The 15,605-nt window shown below is 48.5% G+C and overlaps 1 protein-coding gene across 8 annotated transcripts in view; it reads right to left on the bottom strand.

Annotated features, from left to right (window-relative positions):
* FRMD4A (FERM domain containing 4A) overlaps positions 1-15,605 on the bottom strand; it is a 638,605-nt gene that overhangs the window by 21,600 nt on the left and 601,400 nt on the right. For all 8 annotated transcript variants that reach the window (XM_049705588.1, XM_033403426.2, XM_033403427.2 and 5 more), the window contains 4 exons: positions 11,701-11,834; positions 6,581-6,703; positions 2,508-2,736; positions 48-104 (listed from right to left, as the gene is read on the bottom strand). In XM_049705588.1, the coding sequence (XP_049561545.1) occupies positions 48-104; positions 2,508-2,736; positions 6,581-6,703; positions 11,701-11,834 (543 nt within the window). The remainder of the gene's footprint in view (positions 1-47; positions 105-2,507; positions 2,737-6,580; positions 6,704-11,700; positions 11,835-15,605) is intronic.

The following is a 15,605-nucleotide window of genomic DNA, read 5'->3' as shown; positions in this document are numbered from 1 at the left end:
AGCTTAATCCCAGTTCCGAGTTCTCAAGCAGGAAACAGACAACCTACCATCTTCTAGAACTAGGGCATCTGACAGGGAACTGTCTTCACTGGCAATATTTCCATCTGAGAAGACAAAAAGCAAAAGTCTATGAGGTGAGCACATCCCTTAGACAAAGCCCTATCTGTGAAAAGAGTGGGTTTCCCGCCATCCCATACCCTCCTCTCTCAGAAAAAATAACCATGAGACACAATCAAAATGCTGTTGGGCATTTCTTTTGACAGTCCTGTGGTGGGTCATGACTCACCCCCCATCCCTGACACTGCAATGTGCCCGGTCTTTGTTTCATTGGCGACAGCAACGCTCAGCAGTTTCATATCCAATATAAAGGCCACATGGCCTGGCCGAGCCACGTCATCGTCCCAGCCCATCTCAGGGCGTGTTCTGACTCAACCCGAGGAGGTGAACTGCCGTTTGTTCTACACGAGCGGAACTAGGGCGAGGAGCTTGGCTTGGCTCCTGTGGCAGTAAATGGCTTCTCAAAAAACTTCTTGAATCGTCAGCAGAGAAAACAAGCTTCTAAATAAATACAGCTTCTCTCTCCAAAGCCTATTCTCATAGACACTATGCAATTAACCATGAGAACACACCCAGATGGAGACACAAAGGGAATCCTCCCCCTGTAACAGCTGGGGAAACTGAGGGACGTCTAGGGAGGCGTGGTTTGTCTGAGGCTGCGCTGCTCTCCTGGCTAAGTCAGCAAAAGGTGCCGGGTCTTTAGATTCCAAGCTTAATGTTTTCTCTCTTCAAATAACAAACCAGGCTAAGGCGAGGAAGAACATGAATCACTCCTCCAATTGAAGTGGGCGCGTCGTGTGATGAAATGTTATTTCAAGGAGGCAGCAAAATGGGGAAGGTACATCCTTGAGCGGTTAAAAACGAACGGCTGCGGGCATAGATGGGACCAAGCTGGTCAGATAGTGATTTACAAACAGACTCTGCCGGCCATCCTCATCAAATGGCCGGCAAACCACGCTCTTTTGTGGTCGACCAGCAGGACCTCCGTCCCTCCGGTGCCCTTCCCAGGCTCTGTCAGCCTTGCTGACGTTTCCACAGGGCTGGGACCACCCCCCCCCCAAGTCCCTTCAAGGGGGCAGAAGGAGGTCCCAAGAGGCATTAGACAGAGGAGGGCTGGCTGAATGCAGCTCTGTTAGGGAAAGTGACAAAGTCTTGGCCAGTGACAAAGGGGCGAGGTGGGGAAGAATAGTTATTCCAAATTACCTAGAGCAGAAGGATTTTTTTTTATGATCCCTCTCACTTTTAACTAGGAATTCGCCTTATTCATATCGCTTGATGAACTGTGAACAATTAGGAGACACGACCTTGACTAGCATCTTGGAGTCACCAGTAAATCATCCCTCCCCCAGGATGCCCATTTTTAGGTTGCAGCAAAATATATCAATATATGTAACGGTGGTAAAATACACATAATGTACAATTGACCATTTTAGCCATTTTTACTGTACAGTTTGGTGGCATTAAGTACATTCACATCATTGTGCAGCCGTCACCTCCATCCACCTCCAGAACTTCTGTCATCTTCCCAAACTGAAACTCCGTCCCCATGAAGCAGTAACTCCCTGTTCCCCTCTCCCAGCACCCCCTGGTAACCTCTCTTCTACTTTCTGTCTTCCTGGAGCAAAAATATTTTAAATGTGTATAAACTATGAAAGAAGACTTGATATATATTTTAAAGAATTTGGTAAACAATAAGCTGTATTCAGGGAACTATATTAAATTATCCTGTAATAACCTATAAGCTTATAACCTATAAGCACCTGAAAAAGAATACATGTATCTATTCTCTTGGGAATCACTTTGCTGTACACCTGAAACTAACACAGCGTGATACAACACAACTATACTTCTATTAAAAGAAGAAGAATTTGCTGACTTAAAAAAAAAAAAAGGATCATAATAGTTGGAGAGACTTGACGGTTGGTGGTGATTTCTGGGGTATTTCCTACTCGTGTTCACTGAATATAATCCCCACCCACCCCTAAACCCTTCTGATCAGAGTTTGGGGCTCTAGACCACCAGAGGGGGGCAGTCCAGTCCTCCCTAGCTTAAGCATTGGGACAGGAGCCCCTGGAGACAGAGGAGGGCTGCGGGGATGCTGGCCTCAGGGTACCTGAGCCACCCACCTTTCCTTCCAGACCTGGGTAGGGTGACCAGGTCTCCGAGGACCTGGGAGCCTGGGCTGGCCCCGGACTCAGCTCCCGGTGAGGGTTGAGAGGAGCGTTCTCCCAAGAGGCCATCAAGAGGAACAATGATCATTTGATTTGTGTCATCCCTTCTTTCTAGTTTCATTTTATGGATGGAAAAATTAAGGCACAGGGTAGTTAAGCAGCTTGCAAGGTCGCTCAGGGGGCTGGGCTTTCGGTTCATGCCTTGGCCGAAGACCCAGTCCTCTGAGGGTCGGTGGAGGGAGGGCGGCACCCACAGTGGGGAGTGGGCTTGGCACTGACCTTCGATGATCAGCGAGGCCCGCTGGGTGGGTTTCTTCCCAGACTTGACGCGGTTCTCGTTGATTGCGCTTTCAATCTCCTGCAGCTTCTTCAGTGCATTCAGGTAAGAGGTCTTCCTCTGCTTCTTCAGTTTTTTGCTGACGTTAGGGTCACTGGCCAGGCGGCGGGCAGCCTCCGTAATCTGGGACTGAATGGCAAACTCCCGCTCCAAGCGTTCCAGCTCGGCCTCCTGTGAGAAGCAGACCACACGTAGGGGTATGCCGAGCGGGGTGACACCCGTCTTCCTGCCCCGCGCTAGGCCAGCAGCCTCCGTCCCTGGAGGCCAATCCGGCCCCGCCCCGTGGCGGCCCGCCCCTCCGGTCCGCGGCAGCCTGGACCCTGGACACGCCCACTTTTGAGACCCTCGGCCCCTGTTCCATCCTGGAGACACGCACCGTCCCTGAGAAGCGGGGAGCTTCCTTGTTGCAGGCCTGGGGGTCACTAGGGTTCATTTCCAAGGTCTCCAGCAAGGCTCTCAAAGACTCAGCCTTCCTGGAGATCCAGAGCCCACTGGGTTGGTGTTTCCTTCCCATTTGGGGCAGAGGGGGCAGCGCTATTTTCAGAGTGGCCTCTGTCGCGCTTTGCTGTGGGTTTGCTAACAGGGGGCTCCCATGGGTGCCCCCCTGCACACAGGCCCTCTGCCTCTCGCATTTTTTTTTTTTTTTTGCGGTACGCGGGCCTCTTACTGTTGTGGCCTCTCCCGTTGCGGAGCACAGGCTCCGGACGCGCAGGCTCAGCGGCCATGGCTCACGGGCCCAGCCGCTCCGCGGCACGTGGGAACCCCCGGACCAGGGCACGAACCCGTGTCCCCTGCATCGGCAGGCGGACTCTCAACCACTGAGCCACCAGGGAAGCCCTGCCTCTCGCATTTTCAGCCCTTCATGCTGGGCCTTGCCCGCACTCACTCACGCGGCCTCTGGAAGCTCTTTTCGCAAGCTCCGGCTGTCTGCTCACGCCTGCCTCTACGTAAAACTTCCACTGGTGACCAGCGGCCGCGCCCCAAGTATGGACGGCCGGTGGTGGAGCTGGGTCCCCTGCTCCTTGGACCACTCTTAGGCACTCCCTCCTCTCCTGTGTGCCTCCCTCCCTCCTCTACCCCTCACTTTGGCAGAAAGGAGCCCATGGATGAACGTTCCCTCAAAGGGAGTTTTGGACCCGGCAGAAATGCAGCTGCGGCTGCCAGAAGATGCCTGGTGGACCCAAAGGATGAAAGCAGGGCCAGCGTGTGGCTGTGGCTTCTCTGCGGCTCAGCTGGTGCCTTTTTCAAACGCCGACCAGCGAGGCCAGCGGAGCCCAACCACGCATCTTGCTCTGGGGGGATCCACGGTCTGGCTAAAGCCCGAAAGGAGCGGATTTAACCGCGGAGGAACAGATCACCAAGTTCGCTGGGGCCAAGAGACCTTCCGAATTACAGGCCGATACAACAGCCTCGCCTCTCAGCCCCACGTGCCAGGCTGGGTGCCTCCGTCCGGTACAAAACTCTGAGGTGGACTTCACCTCCTCTTGAGCACTGAAGGGAGGGGGCCTAGGGGTGAGAGGGGAGCATTAAAGGAACCATTATTAACATTAAGGGTCTAATAAACTCCCCAGTGCCCGCAAATGCCCGCTGCGTTTCTTCCCTGGAGAAGAGTGGCGAGGTGGACTCCTGCCCGGGGCCTTGAGACACACAAGTCACCAAGGACAAAGCCTCGCAGCTGCTCGCGGGCTGTCAGGGCAGCCCTGGCCCAAGACGCCGACCCGGGGTTCTGTGGGAGCCCAGGACACACGATTGCTACTTAAACCGAGCCAAGGACGAGGCTGGCAGCCCAGCTGCGCAGATGGCTGCCTGCCGTGTGAACAAGGACGTCAAGGGCATCCCGAGGAGAAAGGCATTTCCCAGCGGTGTCTGAGAGACAGGTGAGGAGACAGGGATGCAGTGGGATTCTCAGGGAGCGTAGGTCATCTTTTACTATAAAGTGTGAAGGAGGCGGAGGCACCACGAGTAGGTGTGATGGGACCTTGGGAAGAACACGGGGTGCAGGCGGGTGGCGCTCATACATGGGGGTTCTCCCCCGGATCCTTTAGTGCAGGTGTCTGCCCAGCACAAGAGGACTGGAAGCTTCCAGGCAATTTGGATGACAGCTGGGTTTGAAAAACACTCCACCAGATGGTTTCCTAAGTCCCACCAGCCTGCACCCCAGTTCTGACCCCGGTAAAGTCCCAGGCCCAGCCCCAGCCCAGCACGCCTTCTCCAACACCTCCTCATGTTTACTGAGCGTCCAGCAGGTGTCAGCGCCGAGTTGAATATTTTCCGACCACTGGCTCGCTTAATCCCAGCAACAGCCAAAGAAATGAGGGTTCCGAACTTCATTTTACAGAAGAGGAGAAAAGCGCCTCCAGAGCTGGGTGAAGCATTCTGGCGCGTCCAACAGAGCTCCCAGCACCCGGAGATGGGGACCTGCTATCACAGATCTCAGGAGACCGAGCCACCCCTTCCGCTGTCTCCAGGGCACATGTGTTCCCCTCTCAACGCAGCCGCATGCTCACCACCCACTGCACGTGTCATGTGAGAACATCGGTTCCTCTCACTTTATAAAAAGACTAAGTACGCACAGAATTCCTGTCTCCACTGGCTTCGATTCCTGCCCTTTTAAGCCCTCTGTTCGATGGCATTGTAATGAGTAACTGTATTCAGAATAAATTTGGAAAGACATTTCCTGGACGTGCCCCCAGGGCCTGAGGTGTGCCTGGCCTTGAATTTCTCTTGGTTTGAGACTGGATCACTTATTAACCAGCTGGAGACCCAAGGCTCCCCTGCCCCTAGATCTGAACTCTCCAGTCCCAGCCCCCACCGAGGTTTAGTCCAAAGAGGGTAAAGTGAGGGGTGCTTTGGGAAGGCGCAGCATCTTGCTCAGGCTTGGGCAGTGATTTTAGCAGCCCGGTGGGGTTAGGACCACCGAGGCCAGGCCCGACTGTCTTTCCCCAGCCAGCGGCATCTCTGCACCTGCTGGCGTGCCCTCAGTGTTCTTTCTTCTTTGGTCGTTTTCTGTCATAGATCAGACAGTACGCTTGGCTCTCAGTGACAAAGAGCTGGGAGAAGGACACGTGAGTGTTATGGACTCTTCTTCCATTAACTTTGCTGCTTGCGACAGGCCTGTCGACGTAGACACACAGCCGCCACAGAAATCAAAATGCTCACACATTAACGCAAGGTGGCCAATCCAACCAATGGGAGCCGCATACTGACCAAGCAGCGAACTTAAGGTAAACGGAGAGCAGCTCAGGAGGAGAGAGGAAATGGCATCCGGTAGAATGGAAACATCCTCATAGAACCCTGAAACATCCTCATAGAATCCCGAAACATCCTCATAGAATCCCGAAACATCCTCGTAGAACCCCGAAACATCCTCGCAGAACCCCGAAACATCCTCACAGAATCCCGAAACATCCTCACAGAACCCCGAAACATCCTCGTAGAACCCCGAAACATCCTCGTAGAACCCCGAAACATCCTCGCAGAACCCCGAAACATCCTCACAGAATCCCGAAACATCCTCACAGAACCCCGAAACATCCTCGTAGAACCCCGAAACATCCTCGTAGAACCCGAAAACATCCTCACAGAATCCCGAAACATCCTCACAGAATCCCGAAACATCCTCACAGAATCCCGAAACATCCTCGTAGAATCCCGAAACATCCTCGTAGAACCCCGAAACATCCTCGTAGGATCCCGAAACATCCTCACAGATTCCCGAAACATCCTCACAGAATCCCGAAACATCCTCGTAGAATCCCGAAACATCCTCACAGAATCCCGAAACATCCTCACAGAACCCCGAAACATCCTTGTAGAACCCCGAAACATCCTCGTAGAATCCCGAAACATCCTCGTAGAACCCCGAAACATCCTCGTAGGATGCCGAAACATCCTCATAGGATCCCGAAACATCCTCACAGAACCCCGAAACATCGTTATAGAATCCCGAGGCGCCCTCACAAACGGGAAAGTGAGGCGGGTGTTAGAGAAGCCAGCCACAGAGAGAAGCACGTACCTCTCCTTTGGGCAGGATTTTCTGCTCGTCCAGTTTGAAGGCTGTCCCGATTCTTCTTCGAACAATGGGTGGTTCCTCTCCTGGATCCAGGGGATACTCCACGGGCAGTTTTCCCGTCAGCTCCTGCGGAAGTGTGACAGCACGAGGGGACAAGGAGTCAGAGTGGGGTACACGACTGGCTTCTAGGACATACACACACACTGCAAAGCACAGATTCAATGCACAGATTCGAAACCATAATCTTACGCAATACAATTTCATTTCTCCAAAAACGTAGGAGAATATAGTCCTTCCTTTCCAGAACAGAGGCACTTGGAAAAGATTTTCCCCAAAGTAAATTCCTGTCGGGTAAATAAAATCGCTACTGATTTTCATCATAAAAACCCAAATTTCATTCACTTGTTAATTTCACACGTGTCTGGCATGTCTACCACGAACCTGTTGAGGCCACACAGCCAGTAAGAGCAGAGGCAACACGAGATCTCTGGTCTTTCCGGCTCCAAACTGTGCTTATTTCACTGCACCAAATATCTGAGTTTAAAATGGGTCTTTCAAATGAGTTTTCTTAGGAAGTGTGGTATCTATATGGCAAATTCCAGAAAAGGGCATTATAATATAATCTAGAAACTGAGAATGAGTAATAATTATTCTACTCTGGCCAGATGCTCAGGGAACAGGCTGAGTTGAAAAGACATTAAATGTGTACAAATACGAGTTTCAGTCGAAACAAAATATAATCCATATTACTGACAAGGCCACTTAAAAAAAATCTGCTGTATGTGCATTTGGGGCTCTGGAAATCTAACTGTTTTGAGTATAACGGCAGTGAATTTAGTTGACAGACCACCGTGGTGACGATGGTCCCGGGCAGTTGCTGAAAGGTCTGTGGGATGATTCAGCGTTAGAATTAGGCTTTATATGAGCAGCTTATGTCTGGGCTCAATAGAGATAAAATCTGAGTCAGCAGCTAATCCACGTGGTAGAGCCCAGGCGTCCAATGCAAGGAGTCACTTCCAGGGACCAGAAAACCCTGGGAGACCCACTGCCTGCCTCCAAGGGACCAGTGGCCCTTCCAGGCAGAGCTCAGCCCTGGTCTCTAGTCCCAAATCAACACAGATGTTGCACAAAGACCCAAGGCAGGCTCTTCTTGGGAACATCCATCGCCCATGCAGAAAGCAGCTTCTGTGCCGGGCAGCCTCGTAAGGGCAGGAAAGCCCTGATCATCGGATTCCACGGGCAGTCCGACCTTCTAACAGGAGGAGTGACATGGCTTCCCTGTGCCACTGCTGTGTGTACACATTGGCGTGTGTGTCTGTACACACTGGGGCATGTGTGTGTCGGGGGGGTACACCCGGCACGTACCAGCACACCCACTCGCTGCGATCCTGGGCCTCTTTCCTCCTGGGTTCAGGCCACTGGAAAAAGACCTCTTGGACTTTTTATTCCTCATTGTAAGCATTTCAGAGCATAGTGGCCAACTCTTTGAGTATGAAGTGCTCTGCAGTTTTCTTCCCTGTTTTTTTTCTTCTTTTTCTAAACGCGGTTCGAATGTCTCCCAAGTAGTTGTGTGTTTATTCTGCAACATTTTATTTGCTTCCCTAAAAGTCTGCCTATAAATAACATATTGAGGATTTTATACTACTAGGACTTTCTTTTTTACTTTGAAACTTATAAAAAGCAGGGGAAAGTTGTTAAAATGGCCATTGATTTATAACTCCAAAGAGCCTGTGGTTTTCTAACACAACATTGCAAATCAACTATAGTCTAATATAAAATAAAAATTTTTTTAAATCTATGAAAAATTTAAATGCTGTCTCTAAGTTTGTGAATTGAAGCTACTACAACGTAAAAGAAATCCTGAACAGCTGCATTAGTAATTACTGCAAATTGAGAATCTGTATTGTCCCAGCAAGAGTACCAGACCTCCCTAGAATAATGAAATAAAACTTTAAAGAAGAAGAAGAAGAAAAAAAAGTCTGTGGTTTTAAAACAAAATATCTTTTTCAAAAATGAAGCTACTGATTTTCCACCATCTGCTTGGAGGTATTTGAGTCCAGGCCTTGATTCTCCATATTTAATCTGACATCATGTGTAACGAGAGCCGCCTGGGGAAGGAGGAATTTAACACACTCTTGGGGAGGGCTCGGCCTGGTTCCCTTTCTCTTCTTATGTTGGTTATATTTTGCCAGACGCTCCCACAGCACCTCCTTCTGGCTGCCCCACACCCCAGGGGACAAAAAGTACTGCTGGATACCCTTAGCTGAGGGCGGGGTGTGTGACACAGAAAGAGCAGGACAGAGTCAGGACAGAAGTTCTCCTGTCCCCTAACCTCAGAGGAGTCAGGAGAATGTGGCCGGCTTCTCGTGAAGTTTCTTCTGCTGCTCAAGTTCTGTTTTCTGTGTCCAGGAGCTTTGTTTTCGTTATTTTGCTTTTATTTTTACGAGAGGCACAGAGACCTTCACTAGACGTGTTAACCTTGCCCGGACATGTTTCGCCAGTTTTCTGATGCTGAATCCCTGCTGTGTTTAGGGATGCTGCCTTTATTAAAAACACAACAAGGCTTGACAAATTATTAAATGCAGGCACCCACACCCATGTTTTCTCAATCCTTCCAGCGTATTCTTTACAAAAAGACTGCTGATATTAACAGTATCTCAGAGCACATCCCCCAGCCGGGACAACTGCTTCCCCAAGATTTGCAAAGGATTTGCGCTAATGTGGGTCTGCTTTGAGCGGCTCCGGTTTGAATCAATCCAGAGCATAATTAAGCCAAACCGAACTGTAATATGGTCTCATTCTGTGGCCCCTTGTTTCATCCTTCCTGGGGCAAGGCATTAGGACTGGGGGGAGGGGAGCAGGGCTCTTCAACTTAGTCTGGGAACCTCTTTCCGCTTCCCTTTCTGAACTGTTGACCAACGGAGCTCCTTGTAATGTTATATACAGAACACTCTCTCTCCTGAGGGCTCCCACCCCATGGTGTGTGTGTGCAAGCACATGCACACGTGTGTGCATACACACATACGCACAATAACGCGAGATGCATTACAAAATCAAGTCTTCAAACATGATAACAAGGAGTTGTGGAATAAGCAGAAGGTGGTGGAAACAGATGCTCAAATAAATAGAGACAGTGACCTGCCACAGTCTCTAAATCCCAATGAGACATGAGCCTTGTGTATATATACACTTGAGGAAGCATTGCTTTGCCTAAAATTAAAGGATTTTTTTAGATGACTAGGCTAGGATTTCATTTACAAATAGCTCATGTGGCCCAATATCCAAAAAACAAACGATCCAGTCAAAAAATGGGCAGAACACCTAAACAGACATTTCTCCAAAGAAGACATACAGATGGCCAAAAAGCACATGAAAAGACACTCAACATCGCAGAGAGAAATGCAAATCAGAACTACGAGAGGGACTTCCCTGGTGGTGCAGTGGTTAAGAATCTGCCTGCCAATACAGGGGACACGGGTTCGATCCCCGGTCTGGGACAATCCCACGTGCCGCGGAGCAACTAAGCCCGTGCACCACAGCTACTGAAGCCTGTGAGCTCTAGGGCCCGTGAGCCACAACTACTGAAGCCTGTGAGCCACAACTACTGAAGCCTGTGAGCTCTAGGGCCCATGAGCCACAACTACTGGGCCCACACGCCACAACTACTGAAGCCCACGCGCCTAGAGCCTGTGCTCCGCAACAAAAGAAACCACCGCAATGAGAAGCACGAGCACCGCAACGAAGAGTAGCCCCCGCTCGCTGCAACTAGAGAAAGCCCTCAAGCAGCAATGAAGACCCAAGACAGCCAAAAATAAATAAATAAATAAATAAATTTATATTAAAAAAAAAACTACAATGAGATATCGCCTCACACCAGTCAGGATGGCCATCATCAAAAAATCTACAAACAATAAATGCTGGAGAGGGTGTGAAGCATGTAATTCCTACTGTTGGTGGGAATGTAAATTGGTACAGCTGCTATGGAGAACAGTACTAAGGTTCCTTAAAAAAACAAAAATAGAATTACCATACAATCTAGCAATCCCACTCCTGGGCATATATCTGGAGAAAAACTTGGTTCAAAAGTATACATGCACCCCAATGTTCACTGCAGCATTATCTACAATAGCCAGGACACGGAAGCAACCTAAATGCCCACCAACAGATGAACGGATAAAGAAGATGTGGTACATATATACAATGGACTATTACTCAGCCATTAAAAAGCATGAAATAATGCCATTTGCAGCAACATGGATGGACCTGAAGATTATCGTACTAAGTGAAGTAAGTCAGGCAGAGAAAGACAAATACCATATATTGCTTATATGAGGACTCTAAAAAATATAATACAAATGAACTTATTTACAAAACAGAAACAGACTCACAGACTTAGAGAATGGACTTATGGTTACCGGGGGGAAAGGTTGGGGGGACGGATTGGAAGTTTGGATTGAAATATACACACTGCTATATTTAAACAGAAAAGCAAGAAGGACCTACTGTAAGAACAAAACAAACAAACAAACAACAGCTAAAGGAAAAAATGCATCAGCTACCAAAAAAAAAAAAAGTGAAACATTCACCAGATCATGAGTTTTGAAGGGGATTTTATATCAAGTGAAATCCTGACTTCCTTGTTGATCCCCAAAGGTACTCCTCACTATGATTTCCAGAGATAAATCTGAAATACACTCAAGAGAAACAAAAGCCACCACAAGGATAAACTCGGGCACAAGATCTTAGGAAGCTGGCAAAGCATTCCATCCAGCGTGGGAACTATCATATGAGGAAATGCTTTATAAACTACGGGGCACCATGCAAATGTTGCTGTTTACAATTGTTATTATGACGGTTATTACTACTTGTCATTTGGCCCCTAGGGGGGTCCCTTTTGGGATTCTGCCAGGACCCACTTTCACTGCCGTCAGAGTGTTTTCATTATGGTCCAAGACTCCCGTTTCTGACGGGGCTTATCCCGGGGGCTGGGGGTCGTCAACAGAAGAGGGCTGACTCCCCTCTTATGCCCTTTATGACGCCTACCCTTGCCTTTTATAAATACGTGAGGACAGACGAGGGCGCAGACAACACAGAGTCCCACAGGACGAACCAGTGATGCTTACGGCTTCTCGGAGGCAGAGTCTCTTCAGCTCTTCCAGCCGCTGGCGAAGCGTCTCCTCCAGAGCTTCCTGCCTGGATTTCAAGGCTGCCAGCATGTCTTTCTTGGCCGACTGCGAGCTATCTGATTCCTGAGAACCTGTCAATTAACAGTGGGGTTACTAGGCCAGCTGACGAGGGGACGCACATCTGGACCACAAAGGAACTGAACCGGAGCCCACGCTGTGACTGTGGGATTTACCCCAGGAATCAAGAGAGTGTGAAATAAAACAGGTGCTCCGAGCTCCGAGCGTGAGGAGCGGATTCTCAGCACTTGGGTAATTTACAGCTGGTCAGAAGGACAGGCGGGGAAATTTACACGCCTCTTCTTTGATTAGCTTAAGATATGTCACACACCCATTTTAATTTCACTAGCAAATTTTAATAGACTTTTTATACCATGAAGGGGAAAGTCAAGTTTAAGCCAGCCATTTTAATACAAAGTTTTAATCTTTTCTCTTTAAAAACGCTTATTTTTGCTTAGTACAAAGATAACGCATGTTTGTCATAAAAATTTTGAAAACGTAGACACGTATGAAAAGAACCCATAAGCTAGTCACCCAGAGATAACCACTGTCTTGCATTTTCTTTTAGCCCTTTTACCTAAGCACATATATTTTAAAAATAACATTACATTTGTATTGTAGTTTTTGAACTCGAGACTGTGTCATGAGCACATTCCCTCCTAATAAAAGTTATACATATTTTTATATGCAGCACAGAACTATCTGCTTGATGATTCAAATAGCAGACTGCTAGATAGGAAACCTTTGTGGAAGGCAAACTGTAAACCAAACAAAAGGAAAATACGCTGAAATGCCAACTGGAGAGATTTAGGGTAGACCAGAGAATCATTTCTGAGCTGCAATGTTTACATTCTGAAATAGGTTTCCTGCGGTGAAGCTATGATGCCTTTTCTACCTGGATGGCTAGACAAGGCGCCTTGGCTCCCTGAGAAAGGAAAAGCCGACTAGTGCTTGCTTGTCGTGTCCATGGAGAGCGGGAGTCTTAGAAATGGATGGGCGTTATTGGGTGTGCCTTCAAGGGCTCACATCACGCCATCTGCAACAGCATCAAACGACAGCGAATACTTAGGTATTCATCTAATGGAAGATGGACAAGATCTCTACAATGGAAAGTATAATGCTCGGCTGAGAAAAACGAAAGACCTCAAGCAAGACAGAGAGGTAGTCTGGTCATGGATTGGAAGCCAGACGTTGTCATGATGTCAATTCTTCAGGAACTAAATCAGAGAATCATTGCAATACCAGTAAAAATTCTAGCGGGATTTGTTGGAGGGAGGGGTAGGAACGGTATTTCCTTAGGAGACATTTCGGCACAATTCAGGGAATGAATGACAGATTTGACAATGATCCAGTCAGAATTCCCAGAGTCGACTGTTCTGTTTCTTCCAGTGGTTAAAGAAGGCATCTCAGAATCACAAGACTAGAAAGGACTTCTATGCTTTGGTATCAAAAACTCTGTGATGGGGACTTCCCTGGTGCTCCAGTGGTTAAGACTCCACCTTCCCAACGTAGGGGGCCGGGGTTCGATCCCTGGTCAGGGAACTAGATCCCGCATGCCACAACTAAAGAGCCCGCGTGCTGCAACAAAGATCCCCCAGGTGGCAACAGAGTTCCCGCATGCCACAACTAAGACCTGGTGCAGTCAAATAGATAATATAAAAAAAATACAACAAATCATCCCCATCAATATAAGATTTGACTCTTATTTAGGCTCTGAGCAGGAATCCCCATATTCCCTCAATTACCAGGCACCTAAGTTCTTATAACCCTAATCTTCAAGAATTCTCAGTGTTTACGTACAATACATTTTGACTCGTTCTAGCTTGAAATAGAGGATCTCCATCACTGTGGGAATGTACCATCTTTATGCCTCCACAGTAGCTAATAAATATTAGCTTGAATAAACGAATAAATGTTGTCAATCGTATGGGTGGATGCTATAATTAAGTTGTATCTCATCTCCGTAAAGAAATCTAGTACCTGTAGGTTGTTTCTTTATAGAGTCGACCTTCCAAACTTTTAATCATTTTTGTAGCGCTTTTCTGGGTTTCGTCCTGCTTCAATCATGTGTTTCCAAATTCAACAGCAAACTCAAACGAGAGCTTGACCCTCACGAAGCCTCCATTACCTCATGGTTCTCATACTAAATCCACATGGTGTCATACTCACGTGACACGTGGTTGGACATTATTGCAGGCTCCCCTTTTTGAAATGCTTCAGGTTATCTACCCCCATGTCAATTACCCTGAGCTTATTAGTCCTGAACTATCTCCAGTCCACATTCATCTAAGGTAACACAGCTAAATCATTCTGAATCTTAATCTTGTTCCCTGAGTCACAGTCACAGGTGAAGACGCAGGAAAATTTAACGAGCTACGCTCTATTATTCCATCATCTAAAGGATTAATAAGAAGGTAAAATAATACTGGAAGGAAGTCAGACTTTAGATTTGAAAAACAGACCTGGGGAAACTTGGGTCCAAGAAGATGAAAGGATTTCTAGCACCAATGAAAAATTCATTGTTTTCCTTCTCACCCCTGCCTAACCTCTCAACAGGAGATGGTGATTTATGAAGTCAAATCGAAGAATGAACTCTATTCAAGAATGGCAAAAATCACAACATTAAATTCTGGGTGGTAAAGCCCAGAATTTTTGGATGATCTGATCTCTAGTTATGGATTAGTTAAGCTTTGGTCTTGAGCTCATTAGCACTCCCTAAATTATGATTACTTATAATAATTAGCCTAAATACCAAACCCATATATAAGACAGAATGACGGCTCAAGAGGCCTTCTCCGTATCTGGCACCACTAATGCTGGCTGGCTCTGCTTCACACCTTTATTCCTTTGCGGTACGCGGGCCTCTCACTGTTGTGGCCTCTCCCGTTGCGGAGCACAGGCTCCGGACGCGCAGGCTCAGCGGCCATGGCTCACGGGCCCAGCTGCTCCGCGGCATGTGCTGTAAAGACTAATAGATCACGCACATTCGGCATTTAGCTCGTGCCTGGGACAGGTAAACCCTCCGTATCTAGGGTAGACTTAACTGGAGTGAGTGCGCACACCCACACGGGGACATACCGGCTAGAATTAGAAAGAGAGAAATGACTGAAATGACTTCCGCGCCATTACTCAAGGGGCCATTTGCCAAAGAAGAGAAGCTCTGTGCAACGCAGCTACCACTCGGGCTCCAAAGCTCATCTTTAGAAGGAGCGACAGAGGTCTAGGCACTGTTTTCAAATTTCGTTTCTTGAGCTCCTGAGTTTGCATTTATGCCTTTGGTGCGCCTGTGGATGAGGCTGGGACGGAGTCGAGGGGTTCGGCAGGTTCTGGGCCCCCCACTCCACCCTCAAGCTAGGGCAGCTCTGCCGTGGGGTTCTGGTCACAATGCATTTGAAAAAGAGGTTCCCGGTGCCTCTGTTTCTGTAAAGGAAATGCACCGTCTGGGCAAGCGTGCCGAGTTCTTAGAGCTGCTCTCTCTTGGAGCTTGTCGGATCTGAAGCCGTCGGGGTGTTACCTGCAACCAGGCCAACGTGGCAACCCTGGGGGGCGGCAGCTGAGTGCCCAGGGACAAGATGACATCACCAACAGCACAAAGCACTGACGGAAATGCAAGAGCATCAGAAGGAGGAGCCCCAGGTGCTCCGAGATGCTGATGTTCTCACCCTCTAGACGTCCCCTGAATGGCACGCGTGACATCTAAAAGGAAGGCCAGCCAGAGAGGCAGAGAGTCACTCTTCATCCTCTCAAGTGACAGAACAGAATGAATCCAGGGAGAAACGCCGTCAGAAGAGCCTCAGGGGCGCAGGGCAACGAGAGTCTTGCAAACTAAAGGTTTGTGAGCACAT

Source organism: Orcinus orca, chromosome 2 (assembly GCF_937001465.1).
Source record: "Orcinus orca chromosome 2, mOrcOrc1.1, whole genome shotgun sequence".
Lineage (NCBI taxonomy): Eukaryota > Metazoa > Chordata > Mammalia > Artiodactyla > Delphinidae > Orcinus > Orcinus orca.
The sequence above is the reverse complement of the archived record's forward strand: the minus strand, read 5'-3'. Positions and strand labels throughout refer to the sequence as shown.